The sequence below is a fragment of the Gadus morhua genome, chromosome 9 (genome assembly GCF_902167405.1).
Source record: "Gadus morhua chromosome 9, gadMor3.0, whole genome shotgun sequence".
NCBI classification, from domain to species: Eukaryota; Metazoa; Chordata; class Actinopteri; order Gadiformes; family Gadidae; genus Gadus; species Gadus morhua.
The window spans coordinates 25,195,621-25,221,549 of record NC_044056.1 but is presented as its reverse complement, the minus strand read 5'-3'; the positions used below and the strand labels follow the sequence as shown (position 1 = coordinate 25,221,549).

The window sequence follows — 25,929 nt, the reverse complement described above, 5'->3', positions numbered from 1 at the left end:
CACTGACGCTTACAAGGTCAAAGGAACACGTGGAGTCCAAGATTCTCTCTTGGACCGGTGGATGCTGTGAAACTATGCTTGGTGAGGCTGCAGCCAATCAATCAGCTGAATTATTTCTCCACCCTTTAGTTTCCAAGTTAATACACTTATTATTTAACATTTATAATAAAGTGTGCCTGGTAACATGCTTCCTCAAAGGGCCTGAAACCTTGAGTGTGGTGGGGTGAACTGGGACGTTAGTGCGTTATAACTGGGGTATATCTAGGGCCATGCTGGGGTGGAATGAACTCGGGTAAACCTGGGGTGATGGGTGTAGACGCGTTGTGGGTATTTCTCACAATACAACAATAGGAGTGCATCCGTTCATTTAGTGCTCAGCCCTTCTGTAGCTGAGTAACAGCAGAGCTCGAGACAATCTTTATGCGTGTTTGGAAGGACAGTCTGAAGAGATGAGGAAACGCAATCCACCGCCTCCATCATTGACAGCTCTGCATCACCTTTCTTATTTAGTTTTTCAACAGATTTACGGAAGTCCATGAAATCAGGGTTAATGCAAGGCTTATGTGGGTCAGAAATCCGGCAGAGTTGTAGAAAGGATTATCGATGGTTGAAGAGCAGAGGCCGATCAGAGGACCAACATGGGAAGCACTTGACCTGGACGGCAGGTTGTTGAAGCCTTGTGTTGCTGTCCCCTCTCCCTGCAGGTCCAAAGAGATCCTCCTCTCCCTGGACCCCCAGCAGGCCGTCCCCCTGACCAACCACGGCCGCCCCCACCCCTCTGAGACCTCAGACCGCCAGGAGACCCACCTGGAGCCCCTCCGCCCGGGGCCATCGGACCACGCCGGAACCCTCCTCCGAGACCCCGCCCCCGTCCCCATGGAGATGGACACTCACTCCTCCCTCGTGTCCAATCCCGCCGCCTCCTCCTCCTCCCACTTCTCCCCCCTGACAGACGCTGGCCCCCCGTCGGCCCCGGGCTCAAGGGCCCCGTCACGGGCCACCTCCGCGCTCCCCGAGCCCTGCACCTACAACGGGCTGAGCGCCTGCACCACGCCCAGCCCCATCCTGGAGCCCAACGGCATCGGGGCAGGGACCTACCAGAGGAACCCTTCGCCGCCCGGCCCAGAGCCCCCCCACAGGGAGCCCCCCCACAGGGAGCTCTACCGGGGGGATGGCAGGAGCAGCACCCTGGAGCAGGTTGAACAGTGGGTCCAAGTGCAGAGGGCAGAGGTCAAAGGGTAGGTCACATTCACGCTGCGCTTACATTTACATTTACATTTAGGGCATTTAGCATACGCTTTTATCCAAAGCGACTTACAATAAGTACATTTGTCATAAGAAGTGCATCAATATATCGCTGTCGGTACAGAAAGGATGTTAATAGAACCAAGTGCAAGTACCACAATCGCTAGGCTAATCAATTCCCCTTGTTACAGCCATGATAGCAGCTACTTCAGTTGCTACACAGTTAAGTACTATAATACAATACAATACAATACAATACAGTGTACAATGGTGGCCAGAAGGGGGAGGGTGGCTATGCAGTGTCGAGGTGGACTCTGAACAGGTGAGTCTTGAGTCTTTTTCGGAAGATAGTGAGCGACTCTGAGTCCTGAGAGCGGCAGGGAGCTCGTTCCACCACTGAGGTCCCAAAACCGAGAAAAGTTGTGACTTTGCTGAACGGCCTTTGCTAGCTCTTAGCGATGGCGGTTCCAGACGTCCAGCTGAGGTAGTTGAGCGGAGGGATCGAACTGGGGTGTGTGGCTTTAGCAATGCTTGGAGGTAGGCAGGGGCAGTTCCATCGACTGCCTTGTATGCCAGTACCATCGTCTTAAATTTGATGCGAGCTACTACAGGGAGCCAGTGGAGGTCCCGGAAGAGGGGGGTCACATGGGAGAACTTCGGTAGGTTGAACACGAGGCGTGCTGCCGCATTCTGGATGCGCTGCAAAGGTTTAATCGCAGAGGCAGGAAGTCCAGCCAGGAGTGAGTTGCAGTAGTCGAGGCGGGAGATGACCAGTGATTGGACTAGAAGCTGAGCTGCTTCTCTTGTGAGGAAGGGCCGGATTCTGCGGATGTTGTAAAGTGCAAATCTGCAGGATCGGGCGACCGCAGTGATGTTTGCAGTTCAGGATAACTGATTGTCCAATACCACACCGAGGTTTCTGGCAGTTGGAGAGGGAGTTACAGTGATGTTCTTGACGGTGACCAGTAAGTCCATGTATGGGCAATCTTTCCCTGGGATTAGGAGGAGCTCGGTTTTGTTGAGGTTAAGCCTCAGGTGATGGGCAGTTGTCCAGGTGCTGACGTCCACCAGACATTCCGATATGCGTGTTGCAATCAGGGTTTTATCAGATGAGGGGAAAGAGAGAGTGTCGTCAGCATAGCAGTGATAGGAAAAGCCGTGTGATGCAATTACCGAGCCCAGAGACCTGGTATAGAGGGAGAACAGAAGAGGCCCCAGTACAGAGCCTTGAGGGACACCAGTTTCAAGCATGCAACGTTTGGACAAGGAGCCATTCCATGTCACTTGATAGGTGCGGTTCGTCAGGTAGGATGTGAACCAGGAAAGAGCAGATTCAGCGATGCCAAGTTCGGCAAGAGTGGCAAGAAGGATCTGGTGGTTCACCGTGTCAAATGCTGCGGACAGGTCGAGGAGAATGAGAACCAATGAGAGGGACGAGGCTCTGGCAGCACAGGGGGCCCCGTTCACCGCGAAGAGAGCCGTCTCGGTGGAGTGTGCCTTCTTGAAACCTGACTGGTGAGGGTCAAAGAGGTTGTTAGATGAGAGATAGGAGGACAGTTGGTTAGCAACGGCACGGTCCAGTGTTTTAGACAGGAATGAAAGAAGAGATACAGGTCTGTAGTTCTGGATGTTGTTGGTATTAAGAGTTTTTTTTTTGGGGAGAGGCTTTATTCTGGCAGTCTTGAAAGACGCTGGAACAATGCCTGAAGTGAGGGAGGAGTTGATAATTGAGGTGAGAAATGGCAAGATCTCGCTTGAGATCCTGGATGAGAGGGGAGGGGATAGCGTCAAGGGGGCAGGTGGTGGCATGGTAAGATGTTATTATTCTGTTGACCTCGTCTGAGGTGAGAGGGCTAAATTGGGGTACAGATATATATCTATATATATATATATATATATATATATATATATATTGAGCATAACATTTACAGAACACAGATTTGGGATTTGTAAACAGGCTGTCCCTTAGGCAAAGCAAGGCAACTTTATTTATATAGCACTTTTCATACACAAGGCAGACTCAAAGTGCTTCACAAGTAAACATTGTCATACAATAAAATACAATAAAATAATAGAAAATAAAACATATGCAAAAAATGAGTAAAATAGATAGAAAATAAAGACAAAGTTAATAAAGCATTTTAGAAAGTGCAATGTGTTTAAGATCAGATCAACAGTCTCTCTGGCACCCACGTCGGGGCTCCAACCTGACCTATCTCAGATCATGTATCTCTGCTAAAAATAGAAAATAAAGGCAAAGTTAAAAAGGCATTTTAAAGCATTTTTAGAAAGTGCAATGTATTTAAGATTTAGCAGAAAGCTAAAGCAAACATAAAATTCTTCAGTCTTGTTTTAAAAGTGGTCAGAGATGGGGCAAGTCTTAAATCCGCAGGGAGTTTATTCCACTTATTTGTTGCATAGTAGCATCCTGCTTTCACCTGTTTTGTGTTTAATCGGGGGATAATTAACAGATTGGTCTCAGAAGGTCTTATGCCGCTTTTCCACCGCACATGTAGCTCGACTCGACACGACACGACTCGACACGACTCGACACGGTAGCAGCGCGGGTCCTTTTCCACCGCAAATAGTACCTCCGGGACGTGGGCGGGGTCGGCTGCGCGAAAGGGCCGTGATGTATTTTTGTACGCGACGCAAACAACACCTACGTAACCCACACATGGACAGAACCCACATAACAACAATGGAGAACATCGATGCGATGGTATTCGTGTTCGTATTATTAGCTGGCATGTTGAATAAGTGGAATATGTTGGCTGCGGCGCTGCTATGGCTGTTACCAGCATGGTGGCCATGTCGCTCTCGTGACTTCGTCACACTCTCTGGCCAATCAGTGGCCGGCCGTCTGCCGACGTCACCTTTTAGCATCGGCTCAGCCGCTTGGAACCTAGAGCGAGGCGGTACTAGAAAAAGCAGCCACTTCAGGTACCAGATACCATGTTTACGCGGTGGAAACGCAAAAAAGGCGAGCTGAGTCGAGTCGAGTCGAGTCGTGTCGAGCTGGTACCATGCAGTGGAAAAGCGGCATTAGTGGTCTAGAAGGCTTATGTAGTGGAATCATATCTGTTAAATATTTTGGCCCTAAACCGTGTATGGATTTATAGGTTAACAACATGATTTTAAAATCAATTCTCTGACCTACAGGAAGCCGATGTAACGATTTAAGAATTGGTGTAATATGTTCAAATTTGTTGGTCTTTGTTAGAACTCTAGCAGCAGCATTCTGTACAAGCTGAAGACCATTGCAGTAATCAAGGTTACTAGTGTTAAAGGCATGTACAATTTTTTGTAAGTCTTCGGTGGGCATGAGCCCTCTATGTCTTGCTACATTTTGAAGGTGATAATATGCAGATTCTGTAACTGATTTGATGTGACTTTCTCTAGTGTGTGATTTTGACTGTCGAAATATAAATCTGAATCCATGTTAACCCCTAGATTTCTGGCTTTGAATGAGGTTTTCAGGGACAGAGAGTGAAGGTGTTTTTTAAGCCTTTCCGTTTTGCTTGCAAATACAATTATCTTGGTTTTGTCCTCATTTAGTTGAAGGAAATTTCGGCACATCCAGGCTTTGACTTGCTCAATGCAATGGCACAGCAGATCTATGGGCCGATAGTCATGTGGTGATAGCGATACATCGATTTGCGTGTCATTGGCATAGTAATGATGGTCAATATTGTTATTTTGCATGATTTGCCCTAGTGGGAGCATGTAGATGTTGAATAAAGAGGGTCCTAAGATCAAACCTTGTGGGAATCCACATGTCACGTTGGTTGATTCTGATACAAAGTCGCCAATGGAAACAAAGTAGTTCCTATTTTCAAGGTAGGACGTAAACCAATTTAAGACAGTGCCTGAAAGCAACACCCAGTTTTCTAACCTGTCCAAAAGTATTGTATGGTCTACATGCTGCACTGAGGTCTAGTAGCATTAGTATTGAGGATTTGCCAGAGTCTGTGTTAAGACGGATGTCGTTAAGAACTTTAATAAGGGCGGTCTCGGTGCTGTGCAGGGGTCGAAATCCTGATTGGAAGGTGTCATAGCAACCAGTTGATGCAAGGGAGTGATTAAGTTGCTGGAGGACAATGTTCTCAATGATTTTACTTATGAAAGGGGAAATTTGATATTGGTCTGTAGTTATTAATGAAAGAGGGATCTAGGCTCCGCTTTTTTAAAAGAGGGTTAATAACTGCAGTTTTCAAGGCTTTTGGGAAATTGCCTGATTGGAGAGAGTTGTTAACTATTTGCAATATGTCTATTGCTAGGCAGGCAAAAACATTCTTAAAGAAGTTGTTAGGTAAAGTATCAAGGCAACAGATGGATGGCTTTAGTTGTGTCACTGTTTCAACAAGAGTTTTGATGACATTAAAGCATGTCATCATTGCTACGTTACTTTTGCCTGAACAGGGTGGTAGTCCAACATTTTTGTTTGAAGTGGAGATATTGATGCCGCGTCTGATGAGTTAAATTTTATCAGTGTAAAATGCTGCAAACTCATTGCATTTCTGCGTGGAATGGAGATCAGGTGGAATTTGTGTTGGGGGTTGGTCAGTCGGTCAAAAGTTTCAAATAGGGTTTTTGCATTATTAGTATTGGTTTTAATGATATTGGAGAAAAATTTTCCTCCAGCACTTATTGGGCCCTATTTTAATGGTCTGAAACGCAAGTGAGAAGCGGCAAGCGCAATTAGCTTTATGGGCGATTCTGTGGCGATGTCGCTATTTCACCAGCGCAAAAATTACTCTTGCGCCCGGCGCAAATCTAAAAAGAGTTGGTCTGAAGTAGCCTAATTACCCATAGGTGTGGTTTGTGTGTAACGTGCAATAAACCAATGAGAGTGCCAGCTCCCATTCCCTTTGAGAGCCATGAGCGCATTTGAATCTGACGAGTTGATATTTTGACAGTGCCTCTGCAGTCTCCGATGAGACAGATGCACATGCATTTCAAACTTCAAATGGCTCAGTTTATGGCCAAATAATATGGCCTAATTCACAAATGGAATACGGTTTTCTTCCACAACTTCAGAAATCCTGAGTCTTCAAATAAATTTCAGTAAAGAAAACTTAACACACATATGATATGCGGTAACTGTGGTTCTATTTAGTGACATATGCAATACATTATAAATATCGTTTCTTATCAGTATTGTATGCATTATCATTATCGACTTGTGTCCCCCCGTTAATATACATTGCCATGGACTGTATTATGAGTTACGTGTTTAGTTTGCATGTGTTTAAACAGATGGACGCACACACGCGCGCCCGCATTCATTCATTCTTTTTAACACTCTGGTAAAACAATGTTTTCTCACGATCAAATCCTCATCAATCCTAAAGGTTATGGGCATGTACACGATGTCTGTGTCAAGAAAATATGTGTTTGCTGTACGGTGTTTGCAGATGCATTGATTTAAAAGTACAACTTATTACCGCTGTATCAGCTGTTCTTTCCCAAATAATTTACCAAGAATGTGTGGCTAGGTAGATGAGAAAAGCAAAGTGTATGCGCGAGGTGCACAAGCAACATTATGCATGCACCCTAAAAAATAGCATCTGAACAACGCGTCACCGCCTTATACCAGGTATTTCCTGGTTTGTGGAAAGGAAAAGAACGCTCTGCGCCAGATGCAAACTAGCAACGACACATGCGCCAGTGAGAAAGTCAATTGCGCCGGATGCAAGTTAAGTCTAAATTGTAGGAACGAAGGCTCTCTTTATAGATGTCATGGTGAATATGACGTTTTTTTATGCCAGATGCGTTCCACCTTCCCGCATTTTTTTTTTTTGTGTTGTTACAGAAGCAGCTTTTCTCCACTTTGCCATTTTGCTTTCCAGAAATTGTTTTAACCTTATAAGGTGCAATGACATCTATGACTTTCACATTTTTCAAATTAAAGTTTTCTATGGTTGAGAGGTGGTAGCAAGGAGATGGCCTTTTTAAAAAGTACATTAGAATGTTTATTGATATACCGTTTTTTGACAGTATTTGATTTTGTCTGTATGTCGGGAATAAACTATATATTAAAGAAAACACAAAAGTGGTCAGACAAGGAAGGATCAGTCACAGAGAGATCAGAAACATTGAGGCCCTTTGTGATCTGTGGTCTAGAGTGTGCCCCTTACAACGAGTAGCCTCTTTCACATGTTGAGACAGTTTGAATGTGTCCAAAATGGTCAACACTTATCATTTACCGGTTATATCCTTTATGGTTGAGTCTCCTATAATCAGAGTGTCTGGTTCATCTGCTTTCTGTGAGATGGGCCCTTATTGGCTTACTGCAATTGTATCATACTGCAAGTGTAATTGAATGTTAAGTCAATGGAACTAAAACCAAAAATGATTTCTGATATGAATGTTGATATTCTGTGGGCAAAACCTTTCAAAATCAAAGGGGAAAAAAAGGAAAAAGAAAAAAGTGTGCGTTAAAGCGTCAATTTGTATTAATCATGTTAAAATAAGATTGTGTTAACACGTAAATAACACGTTCATTTTAACCAGCCCTCATATAGATATATGGATATGGATACATACGTATATATGGATATGGAGATATATATAAACTCAACACAAAAAGTAAGGAAATTTGTGTTTGGTAGATTATTTTTCTGTGGAAACAACGCTTTTTTGGCAATAAATCTTATACCGTTGGAAAGCCTGTTTAGTTCCCTTTCAAATGGTGCCCCATTTGTAAGAAACATGCATTTGTGGGATGAGCAGCAGCGCTGAGTATGTGGGTTGCGCCCATGAATAATTTGCCAAATCTTTTCTGCCATTGCCAAATTGGTTATAGTCCTACTTCATTATTCTTCACACCCCAGATGAGCATCCCGTCCCTTATAATAATAAGGGACATGATATAATATAACTTTAAATGCTATGTGGTGCTAATGCTACAAGTGTAGAAATACAGCTGCTGCTTCAGAGGCACTGGGATGGAGAACCATCCCACAGAAAGAGAGGCTGCAACACTAAACAGTGGTTCAAAAGACTGTGGTGCTTTGATGATGTATTCATGAGTTGATTCCTCTTTAAATGCAACACTAAGCAGTGGTTCATAAGATGCTGATGCTTTGATGATATATTAACGAGTTGATTCCTCTTTAAATGCAACAGCAAACAGTGGTTCAAAAGACTACACACCACTCTGGTCCTTCTAGAACAGGGATGGGCAACTTTCATGATTATGAGGGACAACATTTTTCCTCATCACCATCAGAGAGCCACATGATCACGCACTTCAACTAATCGGATGTGAGAGAAGCTACAATAATAAAAAATAAGAACAAAGTATGTGTATATAAATGTCTGTATCTGGGCGGCTGGATGATTAGGGTTATGTGGGGTGTAGTGATGAATAGGGGGTCTGGGGGTGCTTCCCCAGATATATTGGAGATGGCCACTACGTAAAAAATCATTCATATATTCATGGACTATGTATGTGAATTGAATCAACATACATTCATTTTTATATTTTCTGGGCTGAAATGGATTTTTAACTACTCTTGTTAAACGAAAAATACAAGTTTGTTTTAAAAGAAACAACAACAGCCACATGAGAGATAAGCATTTTTTTCAGTGCAAACAACTCACATACATCATCATTCAATGATGGCAAAAAACTGAATAACAGTGGCCCAACATTAAGTGCAACAACCAGCATTATATTCAGTGCAGTGTAGTAGATGTAGTGGCAACTTAAGTTGAACTCTTTCATGACTGATATAGTTTCTAAGCAAACAAAATGCATGGGTTTGCCTTAGAATTCTATGAACAGATACTCTGCTTCTCATCTTGACGGAAACGTACGGTTTTCTTTATCGAATTTTCTGTAATAAAATATAAATGTATGTTTTATTTTAATTTATTTTATTTAAAATGATGTGGGGGGCCTCACTGAGTGAGGATGGCCGCCAGCTGCCCGTCCCTGCTCTAGAAGGTTTCTAGTGACACCATACAGGGACCTGGGCTTCAGAGAGGACCGGACCCCCGCCCGTAACTAACACATCTCTCTCCCTCCAGACCCCCGTCACGGGAGAACACCCTGCCCCGCCGCTCCCCCGCCACCCTGCCCCACTCCTCCTCCTCCAGGGAGGTGCGCTACCAGACCCTGCCTCGGGCCCCCGGCCCCAGCCCCCCTCCCGCCACCCGCACCGGGGAGTACAAGTACGCCCAGGACCGCCTCAGCCACTTCCAGCTGGCCCCGGAGCCGGCCGGGCCTGGGGGGGGCGGGGGGCCCGTGTACCAGCTTTACGAGTGGCAGCAGCGGCACCAGTACCGCCACGGCAGCCCCACCGCGCCCCTTTACACGCCCGCGCCCGACTACCCCTATGGCCCCCGGCCCCCCTCCGCCGGGCCCTCCGCCTCCTCCGCCCCCCGGCCTTCGGACGGCCACCCGCGCTGCATCTCAGTGCCCCCCTCCCCCGCCGACCTGCCCCCCCCCGGGGTCGGCAGGACCGCCTCCCCCCTGCGGAGGCCTCACACGCCTGCCGAGCGGGTGACGGTCCGGCCCGTCAGGTCAGAGGTCGACGGCCCCTTCGCCGCCTCCCCTCGCCGGGCCAAGTCCCAGATGTTCAAGGTGAGGCTCTGAGGGTCCTGGACCCCCGTAGGGGTCCATCGCCCTCCTCCAGACCGTCAGCAGCTCTCACTGATGTCAGTGAGCGGGGCGCTGTAGGCGCTGTGCGGTCCGCTCAGGATGTCCCTCAACCCTGTCTCGCCCTCTGGTCACCGCTCTGTGAGGAGCCCACAGGGGACCGAGGCTCCACGACCAGGGAGGGCCCTGTTGGGCCCCCAGGAGCCACCAGGCGGCCTGAGGCCTCAGAGAGATGAGCATATGACATGCATGTGATCATGTTGTTGTTGGCCAACTATTAACAACAACAACAACAACAACAGCAGGAAAGCCAAGAGACTAGCTTCACTGGGCCATGTCATCATTTCCATAGCACTGGTTGGTTGAGTGGGTTGAGCATACTGTATCAGTGCTTCTATACATGAGCAACAGCTCAGTGAATTAATGTTATGAATGGTTGTTCCATGTTATCACTAAAACCAGCTCTTCCACATATTTAGATAAAGTAGATACCAGCAGCGGTCCTCAGACCCAGTGATCCATCTTTTCAGGGCTACTCTGAGCCACACAGAGTCCCAGTACTAGGTCACAGCACACCCACAAACAAGAACCAAAACGCCTAGACGTTCCTGCTCAGTGATCCGTTGCTAGCAGCAGGTCAACGCTGACTGCAGACTACACTATGAGTTGAGTCATTCCCTGTGAACCAGCCTGTGTCAGGAACGTGTCCTCATGGTTGTTCCTGCAGGCGGCCACCATGGAGCGGCGGGCGGGGCCGGCGTCAGGCTACATCTCCCACACCGTCAGCGCTCCCAGTCTCCATGGCAAGACGGTAAGAACGCACTCCACCTCCAACGAGTAGTCCTCACTGGGTTCACGCTGCTCCTCCCAGCGCCCCAAAGGACCCCTTCAGCTGTGTTGAGTTCTGCTGCCCCGGGGTTTCCACAAGGGGGCAGGATGTTAGGGTGTTGGACAACATCCATCCAAAGCAAACTGTACCTCTCCCTGATGTTTAACCCCTACCTGCTCCTTGATGCCACCTGGTGACCTGGGGTCAGGGGTCAGCCTCCTGGTGACCTGGGGTCAGGGGTCAGCCTCCTGGGGTCAGGGGTCAGCCTCCTGGTGACCTGGGGTCAGCCTCCTGGTGACCTGGGGTCAGGGGTCAGCCTCCTGGGGTCAGGGGTCAGCCTCCTGGGGTCAGGGGTCAGCCTCCTGGGGTCAGGGGTCAGCCTACGGTCCGTCCATGCTTTAGATGGTGATGGTCTGTATGTTGCAGTCTACTAATACTATGATGTACTGTTTCTCATGAAGCCAACCCTTCATGAACCAAATGAAGGGTTGGCTTCATTGAGAAACATCAGGGTAGTAGTAGACTCTTAGGGGTGTCCACCACTGACTCAATTATAACTCGTCAGGCCAGACCCATCGTCCAAATCATTTATCATGGATCTTTTTTGCGATGTTCAGAATGGCATCAAGGCCAGACAGAGCGGTTATCATGGCCGCCAGAGTAACTTCTGCCATGCTCGTGGTCACTATCAGCAATAACAGTGTGTAACCTTCATTGATAATGTGTAAAGACTGTATTGGAGCTGTCAACATTATATTAATAATACATTATTAATGAACTGTTCATCTGTTTATGATGTGTTAGTGGCATGCAAAACTATATGACGGGTTGTGTAACAAATGTGTAAACAACTTTCTAACAATGTGTTAAAGATGTGTTAACAGCTTTGAAACAATGTGCTTTCTTGGTTATGTGTCAATGATGTGTTAATAGCTTTATAACGATGTGTTGGTAATGTGTTGGTAATGTGTTAGTGATATGTTAATGTGTGCTACTAGCTTTCTAACATGTTTTAACAGCTTTATAATGATGTGTAAACGATGTGTTATCGTCTTTGTAATGATGTGTTACCGTTGTGTTAATGATGTGTTCAAACATTTCTAGTTATGTGTTAACAATGTGTTAATGATGTGTAAACGTCTTTCAAATGATATGTTAACAAAGTTATAACGATGTGTTAACAATGTTCTACGGATGTGTTATAGATGTGTTAATGACGTTCTAACGATGCATCTTTCTAACGATATGTTAACGACGTCCTGAGGATGCGTTATTGATGTGTTAACGACGTTCTAACGATGTGTTAACGACGTTCTTAGGATGTGTTATTGATGTGTTAACGATGTTCTTAGGATGTGTTATTGCTGTGTTAACGACGTTCTAACGATGTGTTAACGACGTTCGAACGATGTGTTCACGACGTTCTTATGATGTGTTATTGCTGTGTTAACGACGTTCTAACGATGTGTGAACGACGTTCTAACGGCGTTCTAACGATGTGTTAACGACGTTCTAATGATGTGTTGACGACGTTCTTTGGGTGTTATTGTTGTGTTAACGACGTTCTAACGGTGTGTTGACGTCTTTCTAACGATGCTTACCGCGCTAACGACGGCGTCCAGCCCGAGGAGCTGACTCTGCTCCTCATCCAGCTGCGCCGCCACCAGGCCAGGATGGCGTCCGCACGGCAGCACACGCTGGCACAGCTACAGCAGCTCCACGGCTCTGAGGTCACCTACTACCCCCACACTTACAGCCCCCTGCCTAACCCCACCACCACCACCACTGCTGCCGTCACCAGCACCGCGACCAACGGCGCGCCCGCCACTGTCCGCTGCCCCCACGCGGGGCTGTTGGCCCCTCTGGGCCACTGGGGTGCCCAGGTGGGAGACCCCCCTCAGTCATGGCTTATCTCTGGAGGTTGGACGGGCCGTCGTGGAACCGTCTGTCTCTTTTGTCGCTCAACTAGTCACTGTGGGCGGACTCTCCGTCCTGGCATGCTTTGTTCTCATGGCGCCCATGAAGCACTGTCACCATGCTCTGATTGGCTGCAGTGTTGTCCTCGGTGTTGTGGTGTTTCCTCTGCCCTGTTTGAGGACCTCAGCAGTAGATCAGTGTTTCTACTGGTTCCCCTGGTGGGGAACAGCTTGCTGCTTAGCTTCTGTATCTCTGTGTCCACTGTCTCAGTGTGGTGGAATGATGCTACGTCGTGTTCTGTTCATTCAAAATGGAGATTGGTGTGTGGCCGTCTGTGCGCCTGTGTGACTGAGACAAAGAAAAGGATAAAGAAAGAATAATTTCAAAGAATTCAAGAAAGAGCAGCCAGATGAGATCACAAGAGGAAACAGGGAAGAAGCCAATGTGTGCCTGGGCCTGTGAGCTGATCAACAACCTGGAGCTTATGGAGCTGGTCACAGCCGGTTCCACATGAGTCAATATTTACGGTCTTCTTCCTCCTTTTTGGCAGACTGACGACGCCTACATGCAGCTGAAGAAGGACCTTGAGTATCTGGACCTGAAGGTGGGGGCGTCGCTGGACTCACTGATACTTCCTTTTGTTCATTCAGTTTTTGTTCTGCTCTCTTTCCTTCTTATTTCCCTCTGTCCATCTCTCTGAATCAAACTAATCCAAAAACCTGTTGTTCCCTGACCACTACCCGCTCTAACTGAAGCATGTGACCGCGCCGTCCTGGACAGACCGGGCGTGTACACGGATACCTTCAATGTGTTTGGTTTCTCTCTGGTCCACTCTTTAGGCTCTTTAGCTTCTAACCCTTCCTTGCTTGGTTTAAGAGGCATTCTGCGTCTGCCGTTTTGTTGACGGCGCCTGTGTGTCTCTCTGGTTTTGACTCCCAGATCAGAGCTCTAGAGCCACTGATCCTGGCAGTTCACAGTATTCTACTGCACTGCACAGCCGGGCCCCTCAGGCCCCTGACCAACGTAAGCTCTCTGAGAGAACGAGTGAGTGAACGAGTGAGTGTGATCAAGTGAGTCAATGTCTGTTTATGAATGGTATGAGGTTGTGTCGGAGAGGGAAATGTTTGTGTGGCTGCGCAGGTTTGTGTGTCTGTGCTTACGTGTTGCATGTTAGCAGCTGTATTCTAGAGGCGTCTGCGTGTGCGCGTGTGTGTGTGTGTGTGTGTGTGTGTGTGTGTGTATGTGTGTGTGTGTGTGTGTGTGTGTGTGTGTGTGTGTGTGTGTGTATGTGTGTGTACGTGCAGGCCTTGGTAGCTGTAGTTTGTGTGTGTCTAGAGCAACACACGTGTGTGTCTGTGTAATAGACGTCCATCCCAACGCTGCTGTAGCACCGTGTCCATGGCTTGACTCTCATCCAACCTTTGACCCTTGGCCCTGACCCTGCTCTGTGACCCCTGACCTTGACCCCCCCTGTATGCTGGTGACCTGAGGAGCATGACGGCTCAGCCGTGCATGTGCCGGGCTGTGGCTGGGCCCCTGAGCCGAGCCGACCGCTTTCAACATCCTGTCTCAAACCATATCCTCCTCAAACAACACCAATCCATACCTACCACAGGGCTCCTATCTGGCAGGATGCACCCTAATATGTCTATAAGAACATACCAAAGGGCTCCTATCCGGCAGGATGCACCCTAATCTGTCTGTAAGAACATCCCACAGGGCTCCTATCTGGCAGGATGCACCCTAATCTGTCTATAAGAACATGCCACAGGGCTCCTATCTGGCAGGATGCACCCTAATCTGTCTATAAGAACATACCACAGGGCTCCTATCTGGCAGGATGCACCCTAATCTGTCTGCAAGAACATCCCACAGGGCTCCTATCTGGCAGGATGCACCCTAATCTGTCTTTAAGAAAGTTAATTGTATTTTGCTTTCTATTATTTTTCTACTGTAGCCTCTGCTGTTATGAGAACCCGGTCAGTAGAACTCGGTCAGTAGAACTCGGTCAGTAGAATCCTGTCAGTAGAACCCTATAACCCGGTCAGTAGAATCCTGTCAGTAGAATCCTGTCAGTAGAGCCCGGTCAGTAGAACCCTATAACCCGGTCAGTAGAGCCCGGTCAGTAAAAACCCTGTCAGTAGAAACGTATAACCCGGTCAGTAGAACCCGGTCAGTAGAACCCTGTAACAATCACTAGAACCCTGTAACCCTGTCAGTAGAGCCCGGTCAGTAGAACCCGGTCAGTAAAACCCTATAACCCGGTCAGTAGAACCCGGCCAGTAGAACCCTGTAACAATCACTAGAACCCTGTAACCCTGTCAGTAGATCCCGGCCAGTAGAACCCTGTAACCCGGTCAGTAGAACCCGGTCAGTGTAATCATGTCAGTAGAACCCTGTCAGTAGAACCCTGTCAGTGGAACCCTGTCAGTAGAATCATGTAACCCTGTCAGTAGAACCCTTTCAGTAGAACCCTATCAGTAGAACCCTATAACCCTGTCAGTAGACTCTAGAACTCTGAGTAGAACCTGTTGGTAGAACCCTTAAAAACAAAGGCCCTTTCCTGAACTCAGTTTCCATTGGTGTTCTGTCCACCCCCTCCAGGAGTCCTGGTGAGATGGGAGCTTCTCCAATGGCTTCCATTTATTTTGGTTAACGAAGCCGAAACACTTCCGGGAGGGGGGGGGGGGGGGGGGGTGTTATGAGGAGGCAATTATTAGTTTCCCCCACAAATATCACCCGTCCCATTGTGTATTTTGGTTTTATAAATACACAGAAGGTAAAATGACCTCCTAAGTAGACTCCTACCTGACTACTCCCTATGTATCTAATCTACTCCTCATAGGGCTTTCTTTTGGAGGATCTATATTGGTAATTGATGTGAATGCATACTTTGACTCCATCCACACTTTCAGTCGAGGATAATGTGTACCCACCTCTGAATTTGTGAATGAGTGAATCCATCCAAGTCTGTAGTCCTTGTGGTTTTAAATGGAGCAGATCCTTTATGGGCCTTGTATTCTCGTAGATATCATAGCACGTCGTGCAGCAATACATGTAACATGTACCTCTGCCTGCCTTAGCTGTAAAGAAGTATTGATGTATTTGCTCTCCCTCGTGAGTAAGTGTGTGTCTAAGAAGGCCTTCCTCTTGTGACACGCATCTAAAGAGCTTTGGCCATGATTTGCAGGTGGTTGGAAGCCAGTTTCTGAAGGAGGTTGGGAAACCAGTGAAGGTTGCAGAAAGTGACGTTGATGTAAGTACAACCTGGCCAACACTGTCAGAACTCTGATAAAGCAGCTTAAAGGAAATCTTCGGGATTTCCTTTAAGCGAGCTGGACCCTATTTTCAGATCATTTTGGGTCTCAAGCACTAATCTGGACAACACACACACTCGCACACGCACGCACGAATGAAGCTATGACTCAACCACTTACTGTTAAAAAACATTGACCGTTGAACTGTGTGTGTGTGCAGGTGAAATTGAGTCGATTGTGTGAGCAGGACAAGACGTTGAAGGACCTTGAGAGCAGAATCAGCACCCTAAAGGATGACAAGGTAAGACATTACACACACTTGCATGAAATTATTTCAATATCGTGTTATTGTACATTGTTAACATCTGCCGTCCCTGCCAGGTCGTACATAAATAAATGTATACATGTACATCAATAAAAAACACTTATGGACAGACAGAGCCAGCAGCACCAAGGGAAAGACGTACGAAAGATTATAGTTGTAGCGAAGACTATACAACACATAAAACCACAGCAGGTCACTAGTGGTAGGGGTTAAGGTGGGTTAGAGATGGATTTTAGAAATCAATCATGTATGCATGCTTACCAGGCTGTATGAGGTGGATTGTTGCCGGGGTGATAAATAGAGGCTGTTATTGGTTATTCAGTGCTTATATTGACTGGAGGTAGATAGGTTGCTATCCTCGACTTGCTAAAGAGTCAGTGAACCCCAATACAACTCTTGGGAAATTGTCTTAATAATCTTCAACGTATTAATCTGCCATTTTAGCACTTACTGAAATAAGTAATTTGCAGAAAACAGGAGTGACATCCTGTGTTTTTGCCCACGAATATGTGAACGTTCCTCTGTGCTCTAAAGGAGGGTTTCTATTGAAATCATGCCTCTTGGTAAACTCTTTAAAGGTCCCATGACATGAAAATCTCAATTTATGAGGTTTTCTAACATAAATATGAGTTCCCCTAGCCTGCCTATGGTCCCCCAGTGGCTAAAACTTGCGTTGGTGTAAAACGAGCACTAGCTGTTCTGCTCGCCTTTGAAAAAACGGAGGTTCAAGCGCGCTGATTTGGAATGTCTATTCATGACGTCACCAAGAATCTCAGCTCCTCCCCTTACTCTGCCTGGCCCGCCCAGAGACGTTGGCCCGCCAATGAGACTCGACCGTGCGAGCGCCACGTGTGTGTGTGTGTGTGTGTGTGTGTGTGTGTGTGTGTGTGTGTGTGTGTGTGTGTGTGTGTGTGTGTGTGTGTGTGTGTGTGTGTGAATACACACACTGTAACGCAAGTGTTTCTTGCCGGTTCTTTGACGTGTCTTGTATTTCCACAACGAGACTGTTGTGGGGGTTATCTCAGCCATGGTTGAGAGGGAATTGGGGAAAGGAACTTTGGCTTTGACTCGCTGAAGTATATGAACTGCGACTTGCCGCCGGTTGCCGCGAGGCACCATCGCCCGGCAGCGGGCAGCCGGCAGCAGGCAGCGCGCGATTCAGTCGACTTCAGGTTGATGTGAAAGTGGAAGAACCAGAGCGTTGCAGAACCCGACAAAGTCGTTTGTGATTAATAATATCGTCTGGAGGCGCACACAGCTTTTGGCCATGATAATGTGTATCAAATGATACAGATTTCTATGTATTATATGATATTATTTAGATATAGAGCTCCAGGACTGTAACGCAAGTGTTGTACACTTCCTCGTCGGACTCTCGTCTCTGGTAGACTCGTATTGACGAGACTCGTATTGCGGGTTATCTCAGCCAAGGTTGAGAATGAATTGGGGGGAAGGAACTTTGGCTTTGTCTCCCTCAAACACATGAACCACGACATGGAGGAGAAAGGGATTGTTGGCGGCGAATGTCTCCCGCTTGAGCCCCGGTGAGGGACCACCGCCGGAGGCGGAGGTTCCTAAGACCGGCAGCGATCCCTTTCTCCTCCTTGTCGCGGTTCAGTCTACTTCACTTTGATGAGGACGTTGAAGAACCAGGAACGTCGGAGAACCCAACGAGGTTGTTTGAGATTCATAATATCGGCTCACACAGCTTTTGGCCGTGATAATATATATTATATTATATATCTATGTAGGCTATATGATAATATTTAGATATAGAGCTCCAGGACTCCTGTGTGTTCTAGAATATTTACAGAACACGGCTAAAGGCTGTGTGCACCTCGCCATTGCGATGCATCCACTGTAAACAGAGCGCATGGTACCGTGGCTGCAAGCTGCTCAGGGCCACACCCCCACCCTCCTCCTTGACCCGCCTCGCTCCTCCTCATTTGCATTATAGCTACAGACACCAAAACAGCGCATTTGTGGGAAGCTCAATGTGCGACTGGCTCGGAGTGGCTGTAACTCTGCACCACGGCTGAATTTCGGGAACGTCTTTGAATACTGTGTTAGTTGCCCACTAATACCTATATTAAAGAATACATAAAATAGCATGTCATGGGACCTTTAAGGTCGAAGGGACACCGTTGCTTAATGCTTGAGTGTCTGGCCCTGGTTGATTCGGAGGCTAAGAGTAGGGTTATGCTTCCCTGACCCTCATAGTTTAATGCCACATGTGTGATGCATTTAGTTTGAGTCATTATAACAATCATTCATAAATAGGAAGGAGACCGCCTCTAGACCTAAGGCCAAATGCATTTCTTTAAATCTCAGTGTTGGAATGTAAGCTGATAAAGGAGTTTCCCCTTTAAACACTGTGTGGTGTGTGGATCAGGAAGTTCATAAACATTGAGGCAGCATTGTTGTTGGACCCTGGGGAGTGGATGTTAAGAAGGTGGTAACCCTTCCTTTTACAGTCCCCTAATTACTAGGTATTTACCCGGTACATACATGGTAAATTATAGTGTATTACTGGGTAATTACCACTGGTAATAAGAAGGTAAGTACAGAGGTAGTTACCCGGTAAATACATGGTAAATCATAGTGTATTACTGGGTAATTACCACTGGTAATAAGGTAAATACAGAGGAATTATCCGGTAAATTACAGTGTATTACTGTGTAATTACCACTGGTAATAAGAGGGTAAATACAGAGGAATTACAGCTGATGTACCAAGTAAAACCTTCACTATTACCCATCAACTCAACTAAGTAGCGTGTAGTTGTAACTGTTTTAGGTTGGTAATAACTCCGATATTGTGTACTTCCTAGGAAATTAGGCAACCAATTCTTAGAAACACCCATTATCCAAGGTTTATGTTGGTAACAGCCCAAATTTAATGATGTACTATCTAGAAATTAGCATAGTACTTTAAAATAAAATACTTTTTCTTAGTTATTATTCATAGCTACACCCATTTAGAAAGGGTTTATTCGATTTACCACTATGGAATTACTTACCTGGTAACAACCTCTGCAGGAATCTGTTTTCCTCTAGTGTCATGGTACATCTTCTTAAATACTGGGTACGAAGCCGTTTGTTTCCATGGTATTACCAGGTTCTTACCATATAATTCATAATAGATACATTCCATTATCCATGCAGTCAACACAAACTTGTACCATGTACGTTCTGCGACGTTACCAAGTAAAACACGACAATTTACCCAGTAATTAAGCTGAAACTGTACTGTAAAAGGAAGCCTTGTTTGTTTCCATGGTATTACCAGGTTCTTACCATATAATTTGTAATACATTATTCCCTTTTCCATGCAATCAACACAAACTTGTACCATGTACGTTCTGCGACATTACCAAGTAAAACACGACAATTTACCCAGTAATTAAGCTGAAACTGTACTGTAAAAGGAAGCCTCGTTTGTTTCCATGGTATTACCAGGTTCTTACCATATAATTTGTAATACATTATTCCCTTTTCCATGCAGTCAACACAAACTTGTACCATGTAGGTTCTGCGACGTTACCAAGTAAAACACGACAATTTACCCAGTAATTAAGCTGAAACTGTACTGTAAAAGGAAGCCTTGTTTGTTTCCATGGTATTACCATGTTCTTACCATATCATTTGTAATACATTATTCCCTTTTCCATCTAGTCAACACAAACTTGTACCATGTACGTTCTGCGACGTTACCAAGTAAAACACGATAATTTACCCAGTAATTAAGCTGAAACTGTACTGTAAAAGGAAGCCTTGTTTGTTTCCATGGTATTACCAGGTTCTTACCATATAATTTGTAATATATTATTCCCTTTTCCATGCAGTCAACACAAATTTGTACCATGTACGTTCTGCAACGTTACCAAGTAAAACACGACAATTTACCCAGTAAGTTAGCTGAAACTGTACTGCAAAAGGAAGCCTCGTTTGTTTCCATGGTATTACGAGGCTCTTACCCAGGGGCGGATCTAGCCATTTTGGGGCCCTAGGCAAAATATAGACATGGGGCCCTCATTTTTGAAACACGTACACAAAACAACTAACCATCCCAATACTCTTAGAATCGCAATAAACCCATAGTGCACTGCCACTCAACTCTCCACAGTAAAATCAGTTTCAGATTTCTCCAGCCTTTGCCAAAATTCCATGTTTATTACTCGAGAGAGAGAGAGAGAGAGAGAGAGAGAGAGAGAGAGAGGTGTTTAGGTGTGCAAGTGGTTAAGTTCTCCATCTTCAAATGTCCATTTTCCCTGTTGCCTTCACCATTTCATGTGAGTAAAACTGTGTGTGTGTGTGTGTGTGTGTGTGTCTGTGTCTGTGTGTGAGTGAGAGAGAGAGTATGTGAGTGACTGAGTGAGTGGCAAAGCTGTGTGTGTGTGTGTGTGTGTGTGTGTGTGTGTGTGTGTGTGTGTGTGTGTGTGTGTGTGTGTGTGTGTGTGTGTGTGTGTGAGAGACAGAAAGCATTTGTAAACACAAAGACAGCTTTTTGTTTTCGTTTAGCACAACAACTATCATAATTCCGCCGCTTCATTTTCACCGAGTTGCATCCCTCTGCTTTGGTTTGAAGTAAGTTATTTCGCGCTGCGCGCGTTACTACGTAATCATATTCTGGACTAGTCCAATGCACAATGGAGGGGGGCATGTGTGCTGGAAAATTATTATTTAGGCATTAGTTCGGCATTATGTTGATATTTTTGTTAATTTTTTCCACTAGAAATGTGTTTTTCTTTTTTACTTTACACAAGTAATGGCTGGGGGGGTCAGATTTGGGGGCCCCTAATAAAGACAGATTTGGTTGGGGCCCTAGGCACTTGCCTAGGTTTGCCTAATGGAAGATCCGCCACTGCTCTTACCATACAAGTTGTAACTGGTTATTCCCTTCTCCATGCAATCAACACAAACCATATATGTTCTGCAACATCGTTCACCAGTAGTTAAGCACTTTAATTGTTGTTATAAAACCCCAATCCACTGTTGATGAAAGGCATATTAAAATTAAACAAAATCAAAGGCTTATCTTTCAAACAATGCATATCTCACAAACAAGCACTGAACACTGAAGAAATCAGACAAAAAAAAGAGCCGTCTGCATCAACTCAATTTAAATGTTACTGATGGTGTTTTCATAAAACACATGACAGTGTTATGGCAAGTGACCACAAGGAAGACTGCTTCAACCTCTACAATTTGAATAAGTGGTGAATGCCATGCAGCAATCTGCCTATGGGAGCATCTTTGTGGTCATTCGCAAACCAATGAGTCCACTCGATGAATGAGAGATGACTCTTTAGTGTCTTCTCTGTGAGGTATCCCTGCAGTCTCCACATCTGGGATTTGAAGGCTGACCAAGACCTGACCAGGTACCTCCAAATCTCCCCTTCCATACTGTAATAAAGAATCAGAAGACAAGAAAATAAACATTAGGACTGTCAATTAATGAACATTTCTAGAACATGTAGAACTCAAAGATTATTTTGTTTATCAGTTAAGAAAGGATGCTGGTCCTCTGGCCATTGTGTTTGGTCATATTGAAAAGAGAAAAAGGCATAGCCATAAATACAGTTAATAGGACGGGAGGGGACAGGCTGTTAGCTCCGGTTAGCCATTTAGCATCGAGCTAGCGGAGCTTCTGTCATTCAAATAACTCGGAAATGTTGTTTAAAAACTATAACATCGAATTTATTAAAATATCCGGATTTAATCGGGCTCTCTCCCATAAGTACAGTTAATAGGACGGGAAGAGACAGGCTCTGTTAGCCCCGGTTAGCGCGATGCTAAAGAGCAGCTCTACAGGAGCATGCCACCTCAACAGGTGCAAGTTAGCCTCCGGTTTGATATTCGGTTTACCACCCAATCGGATTCATCAACATAAGTGCAATACATTACGGGCTTAGTATGTTGAGGACGGTTTAGGACACCGTATCACGAAAAATCACAAACACATGTTGGCGCAACAACGTCATTTACGTTCTGGCTGCTACCTGTTTTAGGGACCGTCAACAAATTACACTCACCGATAGGTGGCAGAGACGTTACCATGGAATTGTTTCAGGAAATTAATCACACAAATATATTGCAATATAGTTAATCATAATGCAGTTAATAGTTTAATATTCGAAAAAAAATCGACTAAACTATATTTGAAATTATTAATTGCATTCCGTTTAACAATAATGCAATATATTAGCAAAGTTACCTGCAGTAAGTAGCAGACCACCATTGGCAACTACTATCAGGTGACAAAATGTATTTTTTAGTGATTTTATATGATTTATTTCCAGAAACAATTCCATGGTAACGTCTCTGCCACCCGTCGGTATGTGTAACTTGTTGACGGTCCCTAAAACAGGTAGCAGCCAGAACGTAAATGACGTTGTTGCACAGACATCGATGGCGACAACATGTGTTTGTGATTTTCGCGATGCACCGTCCTCAACATACTAAGCCCGTAATGTATTGCACTTATGTTGATGAATCCGATTGGGTGGTAAACCGAATATCTGGCGAATATCAAACCGGAGGCTAACTTGCACCTGTTGAGGTGGCATGCTCCGGTAGAGCTGCTCTTTAGCATCGCGCTAACCGGGGCTAACAGAGTCTCTTCCCGTCCTATTAACTGTACTTATGGGAGAGAGCCCGATTAAATCCGGATATTTTAATAAATTTGGTGTTATAGGTTTTAAACAACATGTCCGAGTTATTTGAATGACAGAAGCTCCGCTAGCTCGATGCTAAAGTGCTAACCGGAGCTAACAGCCTGTCCCCTCCCGTCCTATTAACTGTATTTATGGCTATGCCTTTTTCTCTTTTCAATATGACCAAACACAATGGCCAGAGGACCAGCATCCTTTTTTAACTAATAAACAAAATAATCTTTGAGTTCTACATGTTCTAGAAATGTTCATTAATTGACAGTCCTAATGTTTATTTTCTTGTCTTCTGATTCTTTATTGCAGTATGGAAGGGGAGATTTGGAGGTACCTGGTCAGGTCTTGGTCAGCCTTCAAATTCCAGATGTGGAGACTGCAGGGATAGCTCACAGAGAAGACACTAAAGAGTCATCTCTCATTCATCGAGTGGACTCATTGGTTTGCGAATTACCACAAAGATGCTCCCATAGGCAGATTGCTGCATGGCATGCACCGCTTATTCAAATTGAAGAGGTTGAAGCAGTCTTCCTTGTGGTCACTAGCCATAACAATGTCATGTGTTTTATGAAAACACCATCAGTAACATTTAAATTGAGTTAATGTGGACGGCTCTTTTTTTTGTCCGATTTCTTCAGTGTTCAGTGCCTGTTTGTGAGATATGCATTGTTTGAAAGATAAGCCTTTGATTTTGTTTAATTTTAATATGCCTTTCATCAACAGTGGTTTGGGGTTTTATAACAACAATTAAAGTGCTTAACTACTGGTGAACGATGTTGCAGAACATATATGGTTTGTGTTGATTGCATGGAAAAGGGAATAACCAGTTACAACTTACATGGTAAGAGCCTGGTAATACCATGGAAACAAACTAGGCTTCCTTTTACAGTACAGTTTCAGCTTACTTACTGGGTAAATTGTCGTGTTTTACTTGGTAACGTCGCAGAACGTACATGGTACAAGTCTGTGTTGACTGCATGTAAAAGGGAATAATGTATTACAAATTATATGGTAAGAACCTGGTAATACCAAGGAAATAAACGAGGCTTCCTTTTACAGTACAGTTTCAGCTTAATTACTGGGTAAATTGTCGTATTTTACTTGGTAACGTCGCAGAACGTACATGGTACAAGTTTGTGTTGACTGCATAGAAAAGGGAATAATGTATTACAAATTATATGGTAAGAACCTGGTAATACCATGGAAACAAACGAGGCTTCCTTTTACAGTACAGTTTCAGCTTAATTACTGGGTAAATTGACGTGTTTTACTTGGTAACGTCGCAGAACGTACATGGTACAAGTTTGTGTTGACTGCATGGAAAAGGGAATAATGTATTACAAATTATCTGTTAAGAACCTGGTAATACCATGGAAACAAACGAGGCTTCCCTTTACAGTACAGTTTCAGCTTAATTACTGGGTAAATTGACGTGTTTTACTTGGTAACGTCGCAGAACATACATGGTACAAGTTTGTGTTGATTGCATGGGAAAGAGAATAATGTATTACAAATTATATGGTAAGAACCTGGTAATACCATGGGAACAAACGAGGCTTCCTTTTACAGTACAGTTTCAGCTTAATTACTGGGTAAATTGTCGTGTTTTACTTGGTAACGTCGCAGAACGTACATGGCACAAGTTTGTGTTGACTGCATGGAAAAGGGAATAATGTCTTACAAATTATATGGTAAGAACCTGGTAATACCATGGAAACAAACGAGGCTTCCTTTTACAGTACAGTTTCAGCTTAATTACTGGGTAAATTGTCGTGTTTTACTTGGTAACGTCGCAGAACGTACATGGTAAAAGTTTGTGTTGACTAGATGGAAAAGGGAATAATGTATTACAAATTATATGGTAAGAACATGGTAATACCATGTAAACAAACGAGGCTTCCTTTTACAGTACAGTTTCAGCTTAATTACTGGGTAAATTGTCGTTTTTTACTTGGTAACGTCGCAGAACGTACATGGTACAAGTTTGTGTTGACTGCATGGATAATGGAATGTATCTGTTATAAATTATATGGTAAGAACCTGGTAATACCATGGAAACAAACGAGGCTTCCCTTTACAGTACAGTTTCAGCTTAATTACTGGGTAATTTGTCGTGTTTTACTTGGTAACGTCGCAGAACGTACATGGTACAAGTTTGTGTTGATTGCATGGGAAAGAGAATAATGTATTACAAATTATATGGTAAGAACCTGGTAATACCATGGGAACAAACGAGGCTTCCTTTTACAGTACAGTTTCAGCTTAATTACTGGGTAAATTGTCGTGTTTTACTTGGTAACGTCGCAGAACGTACATGGTACAAGTTTGTGTTGACTGCATGGAAAAGGGAATAATGTCTTACAAATTATATGGTAAGAACCTGGTAATACCATGGAAACAAACGAGGCTTCCTTTTACAGTACAGTTTCAGCTTAATTACTGGGTAAATTGTCGTGTTTTACTTGGTAACGTCGCAGAACGTACATGGTAAAAGTTTGTGTTGACTAGATGGAAAAGGGAATAATGTATTACAAATTATATGGTAAGAACATGGTAATACCATGGAAACAAACGAGGCTTCCTTTTACAGTACAGTTTCAGCTTAATTACTGGGTAAATTGTCGTTTTTTACTTGGTAACGTCGCAGAACGTACATGGTACAAGTTTGTGTTGACTGCATGGATAATGGAATGTATCTGTTATAAATTATATGGTAAGAACCTGGTAATACCATGGAAACAAACGGCTTCGTACCCAGTATTTAAGAAGATGTACCATGACACTAGAGGAAAACAGATTCCTGCAGAGGTTGTTACCAGGTAAGTAATTCCATAGTGGTAAATCGAATAAACCCTTTCTAGATGGGTGTAGCTATGAATAATAACTAAGAAAAAGTATTTTATTGTAAAGTACTATGCTAATTTCTAGATTGTACATCATTAAATTTGGGCTGTTACCATCATAAACCTTGGTTAATAGGTGTTTCTAAGAATTCGTTGCCTAATTTCCTAGGAAGTACACAATATCGGAGTTATTACCAACCTAAAACAGTTACAACTACACGCTACTTAGTTGAGTTGA

General features: G+C 44.6%; 1 protein-coding gene across 14 annotated transcripts in view; it reads left to right on the top strand.

Moving 5' to 3' along the window:
• LOC115551431 (pleckstrin homology domain-containing family A member 7) overlaps nt 1-25,929 on the top strand; it is a 155,564-nt gene that overhangs the window by 111,289 nt on the left and 18,346 nt on the right. For 11 of the 14 annotated variants that reach the window (XM_030367153.1, XM_030367156.1, XM_030367159.1 and 8 more), the window contains 7 exons: nt 705-1,238; nt 9,283-9,838; nt 10,581-10,664; nt 12,305-12,565; nt 13,150-13,203; nt 15,790-15,855; nt 16,077-16,157. In XM_030367153.1, the coding sequence (XP_030223013.1) occupies nt 705-1,238; nt 9,283-9,838; nt 10,581-10,664; nt 12,305-12,565; nt 13,150-13,203; nt 15,790-15,855; nt 16,077-16,157 (1,636 nt within the window). The remainder of the gene's footprint in view (nt 1-704; nt 1,239-9,282; nt 9,839-10,580; nt 10,665-12,304; nt 12,566-13,149; nt 13,204-15,789; nt 15,856-16,076; nt 16,158-25,929) is intronic. The other 3 variants (XM_030367167.1, XM_030367162.1, XM_030367161.1) reach the window with 1 other exon arrangement.